General features: G+C 51.3%; 1 protein-coding gene across 2 annotated transcripts; it reads left to right on the top strand.

Moving 5' to 3' along the window:
• The first annotated feature begins 3,405 nt into the window (after nt 1–3,405).
• Nucleotides 3,406–17,305, top strand: LOC140898523 (L-serine dehydratase/L-threonine deaminase). 2 transcript variants are annotated; one of them, XM_073312406.2, is made up of 8 exons: nt 3,406–3,765; nt 7,354–7,514; nt 8,286–8,325; nt 8,855–8,994; nt 9,200–9,291; nt 10,265–10,492; nt 11,248–11,372; nt 16,283–17,305. In XM_073312406.2, exons 2-8 carry the CDS (start codon nt 7,362–7,364, stop codon nt 16,309–16,311), a joined length of 807 nt encoding a protein of 268 aa, XP_073168507.1. In that variant the 5' UTR covers nt 3,406–3,765; nt 7,354–7,361; the 3' UTR covers nt 16,312–17,305. The 2 variants fall into 2 exon arrangements, with proteins under 2 accessions (XP_073168507.1, XP_073168506.1); XM_073312405.2 differs by lacking the exon at nt 16,283–17,305 and adding an exon at nt 13,559–15,121 and having other exon boundaries at nt 3,409–3,765.
• Nucleotides 17,306–20,394: the final 3,089 nt, after the last annotated feature.

Below are 20,394 nucleotides of genomic sequence, written 5' to 3'. Positions count from 1 at the left end.
AGTAGATGGAGGTTGACCGTTAAACAGAAAGCTGGGGAGAGGTGCAATAAAGGGAAAGAGACCCCGAGTCCTTGGGGGGGCCCCCAGTCAGCAGCTCGCACTTTGCCCCATGGTGCATGAGCAGAATGATCACACTCCATCAGCTGGGTGAGAACCCCTGACTTCCCCAGGGCCGCCTTTTCTAAGCTGGCCCTGGCGGGGGGAAGGAGGGTGTGTGCTCCTCCTTGGGGTTGAGGGACGAATTAGAAATGAAACATCCCCACTTGTCCGTCCAACATCCCCACTGCCCATTCTTTCCTTTGCCTCCTAACTCCTCAGTCCCCTCCACACAGTCCAGCCCCTGCAGGCGCCGTAATCCCCTTCTCCCGTCTGAACAGATCAGCAGGAAGGATATGGCTTGAGGGTGCCAGCTGCCCACGGTAACTAAGCCAGATACTCACCCTGGGCAGCAACCGATGGCAGGTGCCCTGCATCTGAAGAAACGGGCCAGGTTTCACTCTTGGCTTGCATTGCAGCCACCCATGGGATCCACTGCCTCCCCCTCATAGTTTAAAGCTACAGCGCAATTAAGGCCCGTTCACTGGAACAGTCTCTCCAGGTGCTCTGCTCTTTATCCATTCATGCACTGAGAATTCGGGCCCGGCTATTAAAGACTTGGGGGTCCCGGGGCATGAGTAGCTCAGTCCTGGAGACCTACACTCTCATCCTGCTCTGGCGGGTCTAGGACTGGAGCAGAGTCTGAGCTTGAGAGGCATCAGCAGTGGGGGACCCAGGACAGGAATAGCAGCAGGGGGGCTGTGGGCTGGGGTAGATTGGCAGAGCTACTGTAGGTGGGGGGGGGGGTGAGCACAGTAGGGGGGGAAGCATTGTCTTGTGGTTAAAGTTCAGAGCTGGGCATCGGGAAGTCCAGATTCTTTACCTCTGTCTGCCACAGATATTAGGTGCCCCTGGCAAGTCACCTCACCCCTGTTGTCTGTTGCCTCAAGCTGGGTATTCCCCTCCCCTAGGGGATAATACAGCTCTTCTGCTGCAGGTTGATTCGCAGCAGCTTTGGGGGGAAAGCAAAGCACCCCAGCCATCTTTGAGAACCACAAACTCCACAGCAGCACAGCAAACCTGGAGCAAAGCAGCGTCAGCCGACAGGGCAGCGGCATGGAGATAACCAATGGGGCACGAGCTAGGGGATCGGCTTTGCTGGCAGACCCCGTTCTCCTGCTCACAGCGAGATAAAGCGGAGGCCTCCTGAAATGCAGTTCAGCGTCCCAATCAGCAGAGGCTTATAGGGCAGAGGCCTAACGCAACTCTGAAGTGGCCCCGCGGCCTGGAATCCCCGAGCCCAGGAGCAATGGGGGACTCTCATTCTATTTCTGGCTTTTCACTATGTCCAAGAGGGTTTCGGGCTGTGCGAGGGGCAGTTTCCCTGGGGGGGTTGTTACTGCTCAAGCCCGGACAATGACACAATGGGACATGTTAAGGTGTACAGAATTCAGGGTGGAGAAGGTTGATCCAGTTGAATAACGTTTGCATTTGATTCTGCCAATCACTGGATATTCCTCACCCCCCAAAAGCCGCAACGGTGAGTGGAAGGACCAATCAACAGCTCAGGACTCGCAGCCCAAGTAGGCAACTGGTCCACCACCTGCACAGCCCTCAGCTGTGGGGCTCCAATCCCAGCCCCGTTGCCAGTCGCCTCCTGCAGGAGGCCATGGGGGGAGATGCTCAGGGCTGCAGTGCTGGCAGGAGGCAGTATGCAGCACTCCTGGATATCGATGGCCCCATCTCTGCCCTCCCTCAGTGCTCAGCCAAATTCAGCCCCCGGATGAAGAGCAGCTGGCTAAGGCCAAATGCAGGCGAGACCGAGGGGATGTCGGTATGAAGAGAGAAGTGCTTTGAAGAACTTGCCTCCTCCTTGGAGCAGGGATCACCTTTCTGTTCTGTGCCTGTACAGCGCCTGGCACAGTGAGGTACTGGTCTGTGGCTGGCACTATGGTAACGCAAATAATAATAGCCTGCAACATTCTCCGCCATCGAGGGCACCTGCCCTCACACTGCTTAATCCTTCTGCGGCCTTATGATCTCTTTGGACTTGCCAGTGCTGTTAGCTACTCAAAGAGTGCCCGAAACACCCACTTCCAGCTGCCACTGACCCATAGACTGCATCCCAACCCATTGGCAGAGACCTGCCCATGGTGAATCATACACTTGTGACATGTAGGCATGTGTATTGCAACACACTGGGCCAGATTCTCGTCCCATACACCGGTGTCAATTAGAAGTGAATCTTCATGGAAGTCACTGGTAGACACTAGGCTCAGAGTGGTATAAGTGAGAGTAGGCTCCGGCCCTCTAGGTCTACAACACACCCTGAAAAAGCACCAACTGGAACAAAATGCAGCAGCCCCCTGGCTAGGTCATGTGCCTGTCCCCTCCTGTGTCTGCTCTCTGTACCATGTCCCCATTGAATAGCGAGTCCAAGGCAAGACTTCTGTCCTCATTCTCAGCGCCATCCCTGTGACTGGCCCAGGCTACCTGAGTAACACCACAATCACAACTACACAGAACAGCTACGTCCCTCCAGAATTACACAACTGTGAATGTATATGGGGAGGCTCGGCATGCAGGAGACAAAACTTTCAGAAGAACTGGAACATAGACTTTGGAACTCTCTGCCACAAGAGACCCCAGGCTCACCATTTTGAGAACTAAATTCAAAAAATTCTCTCTGACTTAGCTTTCCCTCAGTGTGTTCTTCCTACTCAGCACACTCGCACTGTCTAGATCACCTCCCTCCCCAAACAGAATACCAAACCAATCCAGCTATTGCTTCTACAGGCTGGGAATGAACGGAGATTATTATTGTTATTTCTAATTTGAAATAGTTCGGAGGTGCTGGTAGATGGAGGGAGGAGGCCCAGCAAAGCTAACTGACTTGTCCCTGATCACACAAAATCAAGAGTAAATAGAACCCTGGAGTCCTGCCTCTCCTCCTCCCCTCCCCCCCTACCCCATTTAATCATTTCATGACACTGCCTCTTAAAAGGTAGCTAACTATAGAGATGCAAACGTTCCAAAGTCTCATGGGGAAGTGGGAGTGAGAGAAAGATGGGGGTAGAAGAGAGAGAATAAAAGTAAGCCAGGTTTGGATAAACAGTGGTCCCGTTTATGGACTCCCTTCATCTGTTCCAGTCCCTTGCGTGCATTTCTCTGAGAAAGCAAGAGGACTGGCTGGCCTTGTGAAAGCAAAAGGGCCCCCCTGTCTTTCCCCCTAATCATAATTCCAGACCTGGCTCTTCAGCCTGGTTTGAGCCGGCTCAGAAACATCTGACTCAAGGAACCTTTGTCTGAGCAATGTCCCTTCCCAGTGTGCGTCACCCTCCTTTTGGCATGGGAGCGCCTGAAATAAGCTCTTTTCCTTTTGCAAAGAGCCTGAAGAATTCTCCCTCCCTGACCTCTCTTCCCTTTCGGTATTGTTGCTGCTGGTTCCCCTTTAGCTGGAATCTCTCTGCTGAGCAGGGGAGGGGAATGACATCAGAGGCAAGGAGGTGTGGGGGGGTGCCCCATTCCCCAATTGGCCACCAAGCAAAAACCATGGGCCTATAAAACTTGCCAAGGGACTAGCATCCTCCAATGAGACAGTGACTCCACAGATTACCCTAGCTGCTGAGAAGGGACCACAGGAGACCGGCAGCCTTGCTCACTCCTGCACTGAACAGCTGCAGCTATAAGCCATCAGAGCATACATTAGCTCTGCCTTAACGCTAACCGGTAAGTGCCTCACTTTCTTCCTTTCCCAGCACACAATGAGATTATTATCTGTTACTAATAAATACATAGGAAGGAGTGGTCGGAGCTCAGGGCTGGGAGCACTTGTGTTCTAATCCCAGCTCTGACACTGACTCCTTCCAGGGTCGTGGGCAAGTGACTTCATCACTCCATGCCTCAGTTTCCCCATCTACACATCAATGATAACAGCATTTCCCTGGCTCGCAGGGCTGTTGGAAGGCTGAATTAAAGCTTCAGAAGTGAGGTTTGGTGAGATGAATTAGGGAAGGTTTCTGAAGTGCTCCTACTTACCTATTCTGCTTTCATCATCTTAGCAGCTGAAGATCTTTGAAGACGAAGGACAATCCTTTTCAAAACTGGCCACTGATTTTTTGATTGTCTCGGTTTCTTTGGTGCCTGACCTGAGATGTCTTTTGGGCCAGAATAAGTGGCCACTTCTGCACAAAACTGGCCCTTAACTGTTTTGTTCAGTGCAAGTCCAGTAATTACTGATCGGGTTCCTGTGACATGCTAGGTAGCTGCTCAAACCTATGTGGAGTCAGCATCTCCATGGTGCTCTGCACACTTTTAACAGCAATAAACAGGATTCCAAAGAATGTCTGTTTCCCTGCTGGATTTCTGGGGACCCCTCCCCTTTCCTCCCTTCCTTTTCCAGCTTTTAACTCACAAGTCCCTGCATCTCTGCCATTGCCTGTCTAACCAAGGACTCACTTTGGAGCCACAGTCAGCTGGATGGCCAGAGCAGATGCTGTGGGGCAATGGTGTAGCTCTTCGCTCCCCACCCCCCCCGTGTCCCAGCCACACGTGCCAAGCCATTTGCCTTCACAGAGATGATCTGTTTGTGTATTTCCCCTGACAAATGATTCTCCAGAGGGATCACCTGTAAATGGGATGGCACTGAGTTAAGGCCCAGAGCTAAAAGAAGGGTTTCCAGCAGCATTGCAGCGTGGTGGGGGGGATCTCCTTCAGCTCAGAGATGGTGTCCCCCCTGCAAATAGGCTGTCCCTGAGTTAGTAGCAGGATCTTTGCCTTGTGCATGTCCATGGAGCCACAATTCATGGGCTCAGAATGAAGTCCCCCGGTTGGCCTCACGTCACAAGACAGATGCTTGGGCAGTAGCAGGGTTCGTTTCACACACACATGGTCCAACACTGCGCCTCTGCCTCCACTTCTGGGACGAGACAGGAGTTCAGAACCATGGTACGGTCAGTCCTCTGCCTAGATGTGAACTAGGCCCAGCTAGGGTGATGGGCTCTAGTGACGGAACGGGACAAAAACCCCTACGTCATTCCACACATAGCTAGGTGGGAATGCTACACAGGATCACTGCAGCTGGTTGGGAATTTTTCACCAAAACATCTTTCCACCTGAAAATGCTGATTTGTCAAAACTGAAACTTTTTCTGGGAAAAGGTCAGTCTTGAGAAATTTTTCAACTGAAATTTTTGTAAACAAAGTTTCAAAATTGCCAAAATGTTTCATTTCAACATGTTCTAAATAAAAAAATCCCAGTTTGCCCACTCAGAATAACTTTGTTTCAACTTTTAAGCTAATTAGAAGTAAAAAAAAATGGTCAGAATTGGAACAAAACATGTAAATTGACCAGAACCAAAATTTGTTTCAGGTTTCAAATTTGTGTTAATTTTCAAGTTTGACTTTTTGTCTTGATTTGGGAAGGGAAAATTTTTTGATATCGCAAAAGCTTTCACAGACCAGGAAAACCATATTGCTGGCCAGATCTACTGTTTACTAATAATCAATGATTCATGGAGTTGGTAAAAATTTTTTTTTAAAATGACAACTTTCCCCTCACCCCCGCCACCCCGCAACAAACAATGGCGTTTTGACCAAATCAAATTTTTTTTGTTTGGCTGAAATTTTTCAAAGAAAACTGAGAAACATTTATGTGTTTCTTTTGGAGGCAGGGAGAGGAAAAAGCAAAAAGGGGGAGAAAACCCCAAAAGTATTTTTATATAGTTATAAAAATCCCTAAAATTCTGTGGAAAAAATGAGCACAAAATGAAAACAATTTCAATTTCACCCCCCCCCCCCCACCATGGAAGAAAAAAAACTTAACATTTTTTGACCAGCTCCACTGATATATCAATTCTGTGCATTCTACGGAGATTGTAGACAAAAATGAAGGGAGGTCTTTGCCCTCTAAAGAACCTACCTTCCAGACATACAGAAAGACAAGGGATAGGGGGGCAGTGCTTGAGTATGCCAGGTCCCCCTCTAGTGGCTGGTCCATGTAGAGGATAAAAGCCCACTACCACTGTTAAGCTCCTCTAACTCAAGTGGCAGCAGCAAGGACTTTTTATGCTCCTGGAGGCCCCAATTTGCAGCCCTGCTGATGGCCTGTGGTGGGGATGTTACACAGGCATCCTATTAGGTTCATGGTCTGTTTTGGGGGTGTCATTTACTACCTATCATTGAGGGGGAAAGTTGGGTTTATCGGCCTCGCCGTGTTTTGAGGAGAGAATCGAAGGGTGGGTGAGTGAGGGCAGAAACATGGCAGCCATGGCCTAGCAGGCCACGTGGAAAACAGGACAGGAGTGGAAGAAAGACATAAATGAATGATGAGGCTCAGGATATACTCTACTGACTGACCTGGGGTCACATGGGAGTGGCACTCAGGCCAGGTCTGGATTTGGCCCCTCAAGCTGAAAGGCTCCATATCCCATTCCCCCCAGTGCAGTTCATCCTGGATGACATCTTTCACACACAGGGACACAAAGCATTTAGCCAAAGGGAGCCATAAGCTAAGGGGCAAAGGAAGTTTTTAATGTGAAAATCTACAGAGAGAATGGGACTCGGACAAATCCGGCAGACACAGTCCAGCATGGCCTGCAGCTGGGGAGCACAGAGGGGACCAGATCTACACCAAGAGCTGAGAACAGGGAGTGGATGGACCTGAGGCCACGACGGTTGGATAGAGGTGGCCAGAGAGAGCCTTGGGAGGGTGACATTTTAGGCAGGGACCCATGTACCCCAGGGCAAGTGGAGTGTAGATTCTGCACCAAGATCCCCTGGTTGCTGTAGCACTTGTGAGTCAGCCTGGTAACTATGTGGCTGCTTCACTGCGTTTAGAATATGGATGGGGCTTAATTAATTAAATAGGGAAATGAATGAGTCACTCAGGTCAGCAAACCTCCCTCCCCCCATTTGTCTTAGATTAAATCCGTTTATTTGATGTTGGTTCCACACTTTCATTGTGACACAGATTTTTTTGCATTGTCCACCTGGGAGAAGGGAGAAGCTGGAAACAGCTGGATAGGGGGAGCTGAGGCTTTTTATGCCTGGGGAGGAGGTAATTTGGAGGTGAGGCATAAATAAATTAGCTGAAATGATCAGCAGTGAAACAGTTAACCACCCTGACACTTGAGCCATTATTAGCCTTCAGAGTTAATGGTTTGTTGAAACGAATGGGCAGCTCACACCCCTATAAAATGGGAGCTGAGACCCTGGAGCATAAGAGCATAGCAAGAGCATAGCAAGAGGTGGGTTCCACAGTAAACCCACAGAATACCCAGGGTCCTGATGATGGGTCTTATTTCCCTTATTCCCTCAGAGCCCAGCATGACTTCTGTCAGGAGCCTGCATGTGAATACCCCCCTGAGGGACAGCGTCCCGCTCTCCAAGGTGGCTGGCACCAATGTCTACCTGAAGCTGGACAATGCTCAGCCCACGGGCTCCTTTAAAATTCGGGGCATCGGCCACCTCTGTAAAACGGTACTGACTCTGAGCGGCCATGGCAAGGGCTGAGTGTTCGACTGGTGGGGGGAGAAGATTGCAGAGCCAAGCTGGAATGGGCCATTGCTGGTGGGGGTTGGGGGTGGGAGAGGGTGGAGAGACAGGGGGTAGCTGGGAATCTGGGATCCATTTGCAGCAGGCACAGCAGTCCAGTTTGGGCATTCTCTGCAGCAATCCAATATACTGTAGGGAGCATTGACTCATTGGAAGCCTGACCTCTAACTAGGGGTGACTGAGGATAACCTGGCCTGGATTTCTGTACCTACCTGGAACGGACTCTGGTGTAACCCCTAGGAGGGGAAGAACCTGGCCTGGATTCCTGTGCCCACCTGGAGGGGACACTAGCTATGCTCCCTACATCTCTTCAATGCGTCCGACTGACTGCGGTTGAGCAGCAGACTACAGCAGTCCCATAGCGGGTACCTGATCCTGGGTGTGCACCCACCTAACCGTCTGCTCTCAGACTGAAAGAGGAGGGTGGAAATTGCTGAGGCTCCACATTACTGGGGCTGCGGGAGCAGAAGGGAGGCTGTTGCCTGGCCTTGCGTGGTCATGGCGGCTTTGATGGCGACGCAGGGCTCTACAGAAGGGGCCGACAAGAGGCATAAAAGGAGCCCCCAGGGAGAATGACCTGAAATATCAAAGGGGTTGGAGGGGCTAGGCTGCCGAGAGAGGAGCCGCTCTCGTGTGGTTACCGGCTGCGGCCACGTTCGCTCCCACTCACTCCTTCCTCTTGCTTTGTCTCCACAGTGGGCGGAAAGAGGCTGTGAACGCTTCGTATGCTCCTCAGGTGAGATACACCAACCCAGGCCCTGGCTCCCTGAGGTGGCTGGTGGCTGTGTCACACCTAAGCCCAAATTGCCCCAGAAACTCACGGGCACTGGCTCCTCTCCTTGTGCCCGGATGTAAATAATGCCCACAAGGATGCCCAGGGATCGAAATCCAGGCTGCCCCTGCTGGCTGGTGCTGCTAGCGGTGGGACTATTGCCAAGGGAAGAGGAGCCCCAGTGATGGTATTGGTGTGGGTCATGCGAGGGTGGCAACAGGGCTTTAGACATCTTTGGTCACATGGGAAATGCAATGTTGAGTTCCTGGGACGGAACAATCCTCCCCACCACACCCTGACACTGTCTACCTGTTGGGGTGCTGCAAGATTCCCACGCCTCCTGAAACTCCTGGGCAGCCCCAAGGCTTGGGGAGGGCAGAACGAGAAGATGGCAGAGGGACACACTGCTTTGGGAGGCACCAGAGGCAGCACCGTGACTTCTACTGCATGGTGGGATGCAGGAAACCATGAGGCCCGATGTGGTTGCTTTTAGGTGGCAATGCTGGCCTGGCAGCTGCCTACTCTGCCAGGAAACTGGGCATCCCAGCCACCATCCTCGTGCCCACGTCCACGCCAGCTTTCACCATCGAGCGGCTGAAGGACGAGGGGGCCACTGTCTGCATTGTGGGAGAGGTAGGTATGTGCATGTCTGGGTAAGGGGGTATACAAAAGAGAGCAGACTGCCTGCCTGGGGTGAGAGCCTCACTATCTTCTCCCACCATGTCCCAGAGCCAGGACTGGGACAGATCTGCAGAGGGAGCTGCCCCACGGGCTGTGAGGTTCATGGTTCTGTCCATAAGCCACTGTGAGTGGCTAATAAAACGTCTCTTCTCTGCAGATGCTGGATGAGACCATAGAACAAGCCAAGGAGCTGGTGAAGAACAACCCTGGCTGGGTCTATGTGCCTCCTTTCGATGATCCCCTCATCTGGTATGTGGCCTGAGGGAGAGGGGGACACCAGAGGCTGGAAGGCTTTGTTTTAGCCATTGCTGCCTATTAACATCCCTGCTAGCCTGAGTAACCATGGGCCAAGATTAAATCCGACTGCATGCAGCCCCAACAAGGTCATTCTGTGTTGCACACAAAGGGGTGGACTATCTAACAAGAGGTGGTGCTGTGGCAGAAGTCCACTCTCTGCTTGGACTGCATTAGTGTGGCCACCATCTCTTGGCGCACCAGGCATGGGATCCAGCATGAAGTTTGCTGGACAGAGCGTGAGCATCTATTGACCACATGCACCACATGGTGAATTTCTAAAGTCAGTACATCCACAGAAGCTGCTACCACCAGCCTAGCCTGGATAGCTGTGCATTGAACCTGGGTTGGGAGCTAAAGGACATAAGAAAGGGAATCCATGACCATTTCCATGTTCGTTCAGACCTGGGCTTCACCAGCACCACTGCACTGATACGCCCCACCCCTGCCCTAGAAACAACAGCTGTGTCTCAGTACCATTATGACAAGTGCTTTAGAAAGTCCTATAGCTGGGAAGACCTAGAGGGGTCCTCCTATCCTGATCAGAGGCGGGACCTCAGCCTGCTTGTCCACACAACCCCTTGCCTTCTAGTTCTCACACCTGGGCCTGTTCTGAGGTGTCACTCATCCCCATAGGCAGCAAGATGCAGCCTGACTCTGGAGTGCAGCCTTTCAAAGCTGAAATTGTCTCAGGCTGCTAAACCAAAGTATCCCAGACTGGGGGGAGACCCAGCTTCTCTGATGTTGGAGTGAACCAAGAGTAACTCCACTGAACTCAGTGGGATGACACTGGTGTTGCTGAAAAAATCAAGACCTGTATTTTCCAGGCTCTTATAGAGAAACGTGGTCAGGACTGTTGATCTCGGGTCATCTCTAGCCATGGCCTTCCCTTCCCCTGGTCCCAATCTCTCTTGCTATCTCCTTGTAGGGAAGGCCACACGTCCATAGTGAAGGAGCTGAAGGAACACTTGGACTCCAAGCCTGGGGCGCTGGCCCTGTCTGTGGGAGGCGGCGGGATGCTGTGCGGAGTGGTCCAGGGTCTCCGTGAGGTGGGCTGGGAGGATGTGCCCATTGTTGCCATGGAGACCAAAGGGGCGCACAGCCTGAATGCTGCCATGGCTGCTGGACAGCTGGTGACACTGCCAGAAATCACCAGGTGAGTGAGGGGAGGAGGACGAATCAGAGCGCTCGGCCTGTGACCTGATGTTAAGGGAGAGGAGCCATGGCTTGGGGTGGGCTGGGCAGAACCACAGCTTGGGGTCTGATGGAGGAGAGAATTGAGGCGGCAGGCTCATGAATCCCCTCCCTGTTCTCTACTCTGCAGCCTACATGTCTTGGATGCTATTTTGGTTTAGCTTACTCCTCCCATGGGGTTCTTCCACCCAGCCCCCTCCTGTGCATAGCACAACAATGCTGCCCCACAGGGGCAGCCGGGGGCAAAGTTCTCTGGGCACTGCAGATGGGAGTAAGCACTTGATCTACAAAATTAAGCCCAGATCTACAAAATTAAGCTCCTTTGTGCTCTAGGGAGAGGTAGGAACCAGGCTTCACCAGGAGGTAACTCATGCCACACACACCTGATGACAGCAAGGAAGAACCTGAAAGGGCTGTCTGCCCAATCAAAGACAGGGGGCAAGGGAAGATGCTTGAACAAAGGATTGCTCAGTGCTACCCAGATGTGGTAGCAGCACAGAGAGATGCAGCATGAATTCAGGGATCCCTGCTCTGGCAAGGGGAACGTGGGGGTCAGTGGAGACTCCACCCCAAGATCCCACAGGGCCCTGCTTGAAAAAAACTGGCTGCCTGCATGCTCGCAGGGATAGGGAGCGCTGACGTCACAAGGGTATGCTGTGGGGACTCCCTTATCACCAGCTGACGTGTCTCTTTCCTCTTCTCCTTTCCTGGCTGCAGCGTCGCAAAGACACTTGGGGCAAAGACGGTGGGAGCGGAGACGTTGAAGCTGGCCCGAGAGCACCCAGTCTTCTCAGAGGTCGTCACGGACCAGGAGGCAGTCATGGCCATTGAAAAATTTGTGGGTACGTAACAGGCCCCTCCCTGAGCGTGAGGCCCCCCACACTCACAGACAGCAACATGCCAAAGGAGAGTCCTTTTTTCCCAAGACACTGCTGCTCCCCAAAGGTGAATAGAAACATTTAAAATAGCCCCGCTGACCATGGCCAGGGGTTCTAGTCATACAGCATGGCAAGGACTGTCTGTGTCCCATTCATATGCCAATTCATTCACACACAATGGCTGACCATCTCCCTTCTGCCCACCCCCAAGCAGGTGCAGTCCCAGCACCAGATTGTGCCTGTAATAGGTCAAGGCCTCCTGCTGCCTCCTAGTGGCAGGTACACATCCCTGCAGGTCTCACAAATCATTATAGAGCCCACTAGACTAGAGAGACAAGGTGGGTGAGGTCATAGCTTTCATTAGACCAGCTTCTGTTGGTGAGAGAGACAAGCTTTCGAGCTACACAGACACAGCTCTTCTTCAGGTCTGGGGAACAAGTGTCAGAACTAAATACAAGTTGGAACAGATTGTTTAGCATAAGTAGTTAACACCTATTTCAGGGGACCATTCAACATAAGGTGGCCCATTAACACCCTTCCAAGCACGGGAGGAAGGGAGAGAAGGCAGCTGGGGGGCGTTGTTAGCAGGTTACAGATTGCTGTAATAAGCCATAAATCTAGTGTGTCTGTTTAGTCCATGATTTTTAGTATCTAGCAAAGTTCTGAATTTAAGCTTCCCAGCTCACCTTTTGAAAGGGTTGTGCAGGTTTCCTTTGATGAGGAGTGCTGAGAGGTCATCTATAGAGTGATCACTTTGTGAAAAGTGTTCCCCCACAGATGACAGGGTGTTTTAAAACCCACTGGCCAGGTTGGGTTACAGGGGCCCTCTCCCAGCCCAAACCATACTCTTAACAAAAATTTCACATGGGACTGCTTCTCCAGATCCTTCCTAAATCTTGGGCCACTCCCCTTCCTGATGTGCAGGAGCACCGGATTCTCCCATTCCCAGTCCCCCTGACAATTGAAGCTTTTAAATAGTCCTTCCCATGCATTGGCTTTTAATCCTGAGCCCCAAATAATTACCCACCCCTGGGGCTTTCCTCTGAGATTCTTTCTGCCCACTGCCACCCAGGCCTTTGCTCTAGGCACATCTGTCTCTCTAACACCAGAGAGGGCCAGCAGAGACCTTCTCTCAGCCTGGGTCCTCTTTATAGAAAGCACGCCTGGCCCCACCCAGCTGGGACATGCCACCAATTGAAGTTGCACCAGATAGGCTAAATTGGCCCCACTGAGAAGCTGCACAGGGAATCATAGAATAGGCTAAATTGGCCCCACTGAGAAGCTGCACAGGGAATCATAGAATATCAGGGTTGGAAGGGACCTCAGGAGGTCATCTAGTCCAACCCCCTGCTCAAAGCAGGACCAATCCCCAATTTTTGACCCAAATGGCCCCCTCAAGGATTGAACTCACAACCCTGGGTTTAGCAGGCCAATGCTCAAACCACTGAGCTATCCCTCCCTCCAAACTGGTTCCCCTGCCTCTTAAAGGGACAATGCATCCTGTGACTGCCAATGAGAACTCCTCTCCTGCAACCCGCTGTGTTCCCTAGAGCCACAGCTGTCCCCAAGTCCCTGACAGGCTAATGTAAAGCTACCTCCATGCGCTGACCCTATCCCCTCCCTGCTTCCTCTCTCAGAAACGGCCTGTTTCACTCATGGTGCGGAGGAGGGGAATCTGACAGAGAGCGAGTGAGAGCACCCCTGATGTTCTCATTATCCCAGGGGGTAGTCAGTTAGGCCCTGTGTGTCCCTGAATGCAGGGGAGAGCAGCGGCTGCTTTGACCATGATCAAACAGGTCGTTCTCTCCAAGCTTTGCCCTCGGTAGGGAAGAGTGAGCCCACCACAAGTTTTTCCAGCCCGTTTGTGGCTTGTTCTCTCCACTGGCCCTTCCTCAGAGAGCTGTCATGGATCAAGGCCAACTTTTCCCCCCAATTGGCACCTTGAAACAGATAGTGAGTGCAACTGAGTCCATGAACCAGGGACCCCTCCCCATTCATGGGCCAGCAGTGAGCTCACCACCCGGGGCAGCCAGCTCTGTGTCACCCCCCCACCCCTGCTAGCTGAGGCCTCCTGCCCCGAGCGGATGTGTGATAGGCGAGTGACCACCAGCTAGCCCCTCCCCCATCTCTCCTCCCTCCCCCCCATGCAGACGACGAGAAGATCCTGGTGGAGCCAGCCTGTGGGGCGGCGCTGGCTGCCATCTACAGCGGCGTGGTGCAGAAGCTGCAGGCAGAGGGGAAACTGGGCCATGCCCTGGGCTCCCTGGTGATCATCGTGTGTGGGGGCAACAACATCACGCTGGCCCAGCTGCAGCGCCTCAAGGAGCAGCTGGGCATCCAGAACGTCATGGCGGCCTAGGCTGGCAAGGCACCACCCGGGGGGGGAGGGAGGAAGAGCTCTGGAGTTTTATCCAGGGCCTTATTTTAAGTGTGGGATGCTGGTTTTAACAGTCCACACATCAGCAATGATGCGCATTTCTAACTTGTGGTCACATCACGTTGCCTCAAACGCTGGATCACACAGGCTGAGGCTAAATCTAGGACTCCCAACCTGCCTACAACTTCCAGGCATGGGTTTGTCACCAGCCAGCCGGCAGGAAGGCTCTCCCCCAAGGCACACACCTCCACACAACGCTGTGCATTATTATCAACATCAGTTCCAGCAGCCCCTTCAGGCCTGCCCTGAGATCAGGGCCCCGTTGTGCCAGGTACTGCACAGATGCGCAGCGAGAGACAGACCCAATCTAGCCCGACAAAGGATGGGAAAGAGGCCCGGAGAGAGGAAGTGACTTTGTCCAAGGTCACACAGCTGAGTCAGGCATAAACCCAGGTCTCCTAGCTCCTTATCCACTGCCCTGATCACCAGGCCATGCTGTGTAACTGACACCTTCTGCAACACTGGGGCATGTTTAGTCTGAAGACTTGGGGGGAGTCGGGGACCTGATCGCAGTCTTCAGGTATGTTCAGCACCGTTATAAAAGGCCGTGATCACTGTTCGTGTCCACTGGCAGTAGGACAAGAAGAACTGAGCTTAATCTGCAGGGAGGGAGATTTAGGTTAGATATTAGGAAAGACTTTCTAACTCTAAGGACAGTTAAGCTCTGGAATAGGCTTCCAATGGAGGCTTTTAAGGCAGGTTGGATGAACACCACTCAGGGGTGGGCTAGGTTTACTTGGTCCTGACTCAGAGCAGGGGGCTGGGCTCGAGGTCCCATCCCACCATAGATTTGAGAGATTCTCAGAGGTGAGCTCCTAGCCCTGGATGGACTGTAGCTCTGTTTCGGCATAGCCAGGAGACAGGCTACCAAACTAGATCAGCCGCTGGGTTGGTCTGGTCTGGCCTGCATCAGTGGGCTGATCCTTACCTTGATGAAAGCTTGAGCTGGTATAGAATACCACTGGAATTCCTCGCCTAGTGGTTGCACAGCCCATGCCTTCTGGGGAGGTCCCTTGTGCCCTCTGGTTTAGCATCCCTGTCTCACCAGCCTGGACCTCTCCGCATGGGGGCAGAGAGCAGGCTGGGCCAATCTCTCTGGAGCTACATCTGTCACTTCACTGCCTACGCTGCAGGCTGCAGGTGTCGGGGAAGGTTTTGTGTAACGTGAGATTAGTCTGAGGCGTGAATATTGGATGTTGTAACCAGAATTCAGCACGCCCTAACATGCTGGCTTTTCTAATAGTGTCCACTATTTAACTTTTTGCACGTAAAAAAAATTCAGTATTTCTATAAGGCTGCGTCTCTCGTTTGTTTCCAGACGAAGCTGCGCAGCCATTTTCTGCCCGGGTTGCAAGGCTGCCCCAGTGTCACCATCTTGTGATTTTATCTCACCTTTACTACTTGGAAAACCTGAGCGCCTCATACTACCCCTGTGAAGCAGGGCAGGGCTGTTACCCCATTGTACACATAGAGCTCTGAGACAGAGAGAGATAAATGACTTGCCCAAGGTCATCCAGAAAGTCTGTGGCAGAGCAAGAAATGGAACTCAGATTGCTAGCAGATACCCTAACCCCTGGACCACCCTCCCTCTCTGCTGTGGAAATGTAACAACTCTTTTCCGTAGGGTTTGAATCCAGAAACTTTTGTACCAAAGCACAGGCCCCTGCCACTTGAGTTAAGGGAGTAGCTCCATTAGCTGTCAGCAGTAGTAGGTTTTTATCCTCTAAGTCAGTGGTTCCCCACTTTTGCAGCCTGAAGGCTGAATATATTGTGACACACAAGGTCAAGGGACCATAGTTTATAATTTAGGGGGGTAATTCTGGGTCCTGATCTGCACCTTTTGTGCTGCTCTGGTGGGACAAAGGGAAGAGAAGTCCAATTTCCCCCCCACCCCCACTGTAAGACAGTCCCCATTGGCACAGAGCCAGTGTAGCTGGCTCCTCTACTTCCCTCTTCGCAAGTCCTGCAATGTTAGGGGGAGTAGCTGGTTTCTGGCAGCCTCCAGCTGGCATGTGAACAAGACACACACATCTATTTAGATTCTTGATGAGAAATAGAAACCAGGAGGAAACAAACAGCATAAATAAGAGCCAAGACATGTTAGCAATCCCACTGATTTGATGGCATTACATATACTAAGATTAGCACTGATCTGTAAAGGAGGGTTTTTTAAGACCCCTATGATCTTTCCCTTTTTAATCCCCTTGAAATCAACCCATTCTGCTCAGTCAAACAGAGATGTCTGTCTGGGAATGCTGGGTGATGTCTTTGAAACTGCTATCCCTGTGCTGGGCTCTTATGGCTAAGGTGAAAATTGTCCTGTCCTCTTCCATTTTACGTTTTCAAGAATCCGGGGGGGGGGGGGAATTCCTTCTAGGGAGGAAAGAGATTGACAAGCTCTCTGTGACCCCACCTCTCTCCCCCTTTTCTTGCTCAGCTGCTGCTGGATTTGAAAGCAGGCACTGAGATTCCTCATCTACCCTACATCCATTCTGCCACAGACTGGCCCACGAAGGAGTTCTCTGCAGAGGTCTCTTGGGGTTTCCAGAGGAGGAAACTGTATTGACATGCCATTTGGGTTGACAGCAATGGACTCTCATGGCATTAGCGTAAGCTGATGCCATTGGGTGGGTTGTCAGCATGGGGGTTGAACCTGTGACTTTGGAATCCAAACCCAGGGGTTTCTAGTGCCAGATCAGCGAGGGGCTGTACAGATAAATATGTTACACATTGTAAGGTGCTCAAGTAACTGGCCCCCCTCACCATGTGAAGTACCATACTTTGCTGCAGCGATTATACGGGATTATTGTGAACATCTAGTCAGACCTCCTGTGTAACAGGCCACGGGTTGCTCTTGAATTAATTCTTGTTTGAACAAAGGCAGATCTTTAGAAAAAACATCTCATCTTGATTTAAAAAAACTCCAGGGATGGAGAATCCACTACAACACATGGTAAATTGTTCCAGTGGTGAATTAATCTCCGTGATAAAAAACTGCCCCTCATTTCTTGCTGAAGTTCTCTAACTTCAGCTTCCAGCCATTGGAGCTTGTTATGCCTTTGTCCGCTAGCCTGGGAGTCCTCTAGCTACTGTCGAGTTTCTTTTCCCTGTATAGGTACTCTGGATAGATACGTAGACAGACAGGGAGTCTGAACAAACGCTCGCGCAGCTGGGGTGTCCCTCACCCCCCACCCAGCCTGAAGGGCTGACCAAGGCGAGACCATTGAAGGGTGAGAAATAACGCAGGGTAGAAAACGCAAGTTATTTTGCCAAAACACCAAAAAAATCCCTTGTTTTCTTAACGGGCCCATGAAAATTTTTCAGTTAAAAAAAACCAAACAAACCCTGAAAATATTTCAATTTTCTGTACAAATGTTTGGGTTTCAGAAAAATTGATATTTTGACATAAAACCCTAAACATCCCCCCTCACAATAAAAGAAATTCCACATTCAGTTTCGAATTTTTCACCAAAATGCGGTAACATTTACCAAAATGAAAATATTTCACTAAAAAATGTTTATTCAGTCAAAAAACAAAACAAAACCGTTTTTGTTTAAAACTAGAAGGTGCACTGAAAAACAAGAGCCCCCCCTAGCTATTCTGCATTGAGGGCTGCTGGCAGCACACACTGCTGCACGGAAAGACACTGGTAAACAGCTGAGGCCTTGGTGGGGTTCGAGGTAGGAAGCTGGTGCTTTAGCCGGAGAGGCACAAGGGTCTGCGCTGGATCCAGGAGGGTTGGAAGGGCAGGGGGGTTCTTTTGGGGGTCATCTGCTGAGGCCTGAAATCCCCCCACCCCTCCAAAAAGACAAGACGAGAGCTGGGGGTAGTCAGAGCTAGGGAGGTAAGTTCCATCCTAACAGGTTTAGGTGAAGGGGGTATCTGAGCCCAGCTGAACAAACGAGTCTGTCCCTTCCCTGCACTTCTTAACCCACTGTCTGACACTGGCAGGGCCCACAACAGCTTGGCTAAGTCCCAGGGCCTGAGGCATTTCTGTGCTCACACCACACAAGCAAGGAGCCCCTGACCCTCCTCCCCTTCCCATCGATCAACCAGCCCCCTTGCAGGAAGTGCTGGTTCCAGCCCAAGGAGACCCGCTGCTGGGCAGCACCTGGGATTGGATGCCTGCTGCCTTTCCAGCTGTCTGCACCATGCCCAAAAGGCCACATATGGAATATTTCACTGCAGGCCAGCCAGGTTTGTTCTTTGAGAGGCACTGTTGAAGAATGTGCCTTTAATATCTCATAGCACTTTACAAAGGAGGTTAGCATCATTAGCCTCATTTTACAGATGGGGAAACCGAGGCACAGGGGGTGAAGTGACTTGCTATGGAGCAGTTGGAAGGGTTGCCATACAAGAAAAGGACCCAAGCCCATGGGAGTCTTAGACCATGGATCAGGTCCTAACTGAGGAGGGAAGAGTACGAATAAAACTCCCTGTCTGTTGCCAACTATTCAACACAGACATGTGCACGTGGGGAAGGGGAAGAGATTTTTCTCTTAGAGACTCAGCACCTTGTCCTTTCAGTCAAAGGCTGAGAAGGCTCCCAAGGCTGGATTCTCCTCTCACCACACATCTGTCAAGAGAAATGAAGTCACACCAGGGTAAGTAAGACGAGAATCAGGCCCACAGCCTTGATCCCCAAGACCTCCAAGGAGTCCTCCAGCAAAAACCGGCAAGACAAAAACTTGACAATTCTCTACCACTTGTGCTGAATCTCCCTCAACAGTTAGCAGCATAGAGACTATGATACATAAAACATGTCTCTTTAGCAACAGAAGTTAGTCCAATGAAAGATATTCATATTGTTTCTTCCCATATGTTCCCATGTGTAGAAAGAGGATACCAAAGATGAGACATTTAGAGGGTGCGGATCCTTTAGCGTGGAATGAATTTATGGAGGGGCTTCTGAAGGGCATGATGAATACGTTGCCACTTGTCTGCCCCATGTCCTAATCCAAGAATCTAAGCCAGAGGGGGCAGCTAATTAGACAAAATTGAAAGCCCCTAAAAGGAAATCTCTCCCCTACGATCTAGTTGCTCTGTGGAGCCAGATGGACTTAGCCCTTGGTGAGCCCTTTATAAAAACCTTCAACACACTTTACAAACATTAGCCAATTAATTCCAAACCAACAAAGTGATTACTCCCAACTGCTCAATGCCTGCCAGAGCAGATCAAGGCACCTAGATTGAGAGGACTTTGCAATCATTTTATGACCACTAGAAATATCACTATTGGGCCCGTTACCATCTCTCTAGCTCTGGTACTTACAGGTCTCCCATCACCGAATACCTCCTTGTCTTTAAAGGTATTTATCTTCATACTACCCCTGAGAAGTAGGGCAGGGCTATTATACCCATCGCAGAGATGAGAAAACTGAGGCACAGAGCAGCTTCCTCACTTTCCCAAGGCCACACAGGAAGTTTGTGCTGGAACAGGGAACTGAATGCAGGTCTCTAAGTTGCAGGCTAGTGCACAACCCCTGCGGCATTCCTTGCTCTTCTCCAAAGTAGTCCCAGTAGCTCAGCTGGGCAGATGAGGCTCGATGCTACAGGTAGGCATGAAGGCTGGAACACAGTTGCCGCCCCACACACCTTATGGCCATACCATGCCATGTTTTGACAGAACAAGGAGTAATGGTCTCAAGTTGCAGTGGGGGAGATTTAGGTTGGATATTAGGAAAAACTTTTTCATTAGGAGGGTGGTGAACCCTGGACTGTGTTACCTAGGGAGGTGGTGGAATCTCCTTCCTTAGAAGTTTTTAAGGTCAGGCTTGACAAAGCCCTGGCTGGGATGCTTTAGTTGGGGATTGGTCCTGCTTTGAGCAGAGGGTTGGACTAGATGACCTCCTGAGGTCCCTTCCAACCCTGATATTCTATGATTCATGCTTTGGCCCTGGCCCCAAAACAGCCCTCGGGCAGCAGTCGGCTTTTAACACAGTTCATCTGCAGCCACCATGGGACTGAGTCTCTGAGATGGGTTAGCCAGGCCTCCCACATCACACTGTATGGCTATCCCAAAATGCACCCACCCCATCTCTTGCCCCTGGCCCCAGCAGCTGGCCAGCTTTTCCATCCCATCATGTTCTGGCAGTTGAGCAGCATGGACCCACTGACCCTGTTGTGCTGAATTGCTGCTTTCATGGATGCACCCAACTGTGTTAGCAGTAAGAGCATCAGAGCTTGGTGTAAGGGGAGGGGCTGAGTGATGCATATTCAGGGGCTTCCTCATGCTCACGCCAGAGAGGGCTGGGGGGGTTGTGATGGTGTGAGGAAGGTGTAGCAGACAGAAGCGAGGAGCCCTTGCTGCAAGCTGGAAAAGCAACCTCACGGGAGATCTTCTGCGCCCCATACACGAGCTCAGCCAGACATTAAGGGCCTGGAGCAGGAATCCTGGGGTGAAGTTCTCCAGCCCGTGCAATACAAGGTCAGGCTGGATGGTCAGAATGGTCCCTTTGGGCCTTACCAATCTAGGAGTCTTCACGCCAGCTGAAACCCCAACCCGCCTCCTCTCAGCACGAGATCCAGGCAAGAAACAACTCAGCAAG

Source organism: Lepidochelys kempii, chromosome 15, assembly GCF_965140285.1.
Source record: "Lepidochelys kempii isolate rLepKem1 chromosome 15, rLepKem1.hap1, whole genome shotgun sequence".
NCBI classification, from domain to species: Eukaryota; Metazoa; Chordata; order Testudines; family Cheloniidae; genus Lepidochelys; species Lepidochelys kempii.
The sequence above is the reverse complement of the archived record's forward strand: the minus strand, read 5'-3'. Positions and strand labels throughout refer to the sequence as shown.

Excerpts from the sequence above, each read along its gene's own strand:
- LOC140898523 (XM_073312405.2), top strand. The coding sequence starts at position 7,362 with ATGACTTCTGTCAGGAGCCTGCATGTGAATACCCCCCTGAGGGACAGC. Across the intron at positions 7,515-8,285 it reads TCGGCCACCTCTGTAAAACG|TGGGCGGAAAGAGGCTGTGA; the intron begins GTACTGACTCTG and ends TTGTCTCCACAG. Across the intron at positions 10,493-11,247 it reads ACACTGCCAGAAATCACCAG|CGTCGCAAAGACACTTGGGG; the intron begins GTGAGTGAGGGG and ends TCCTGGCTGCAG.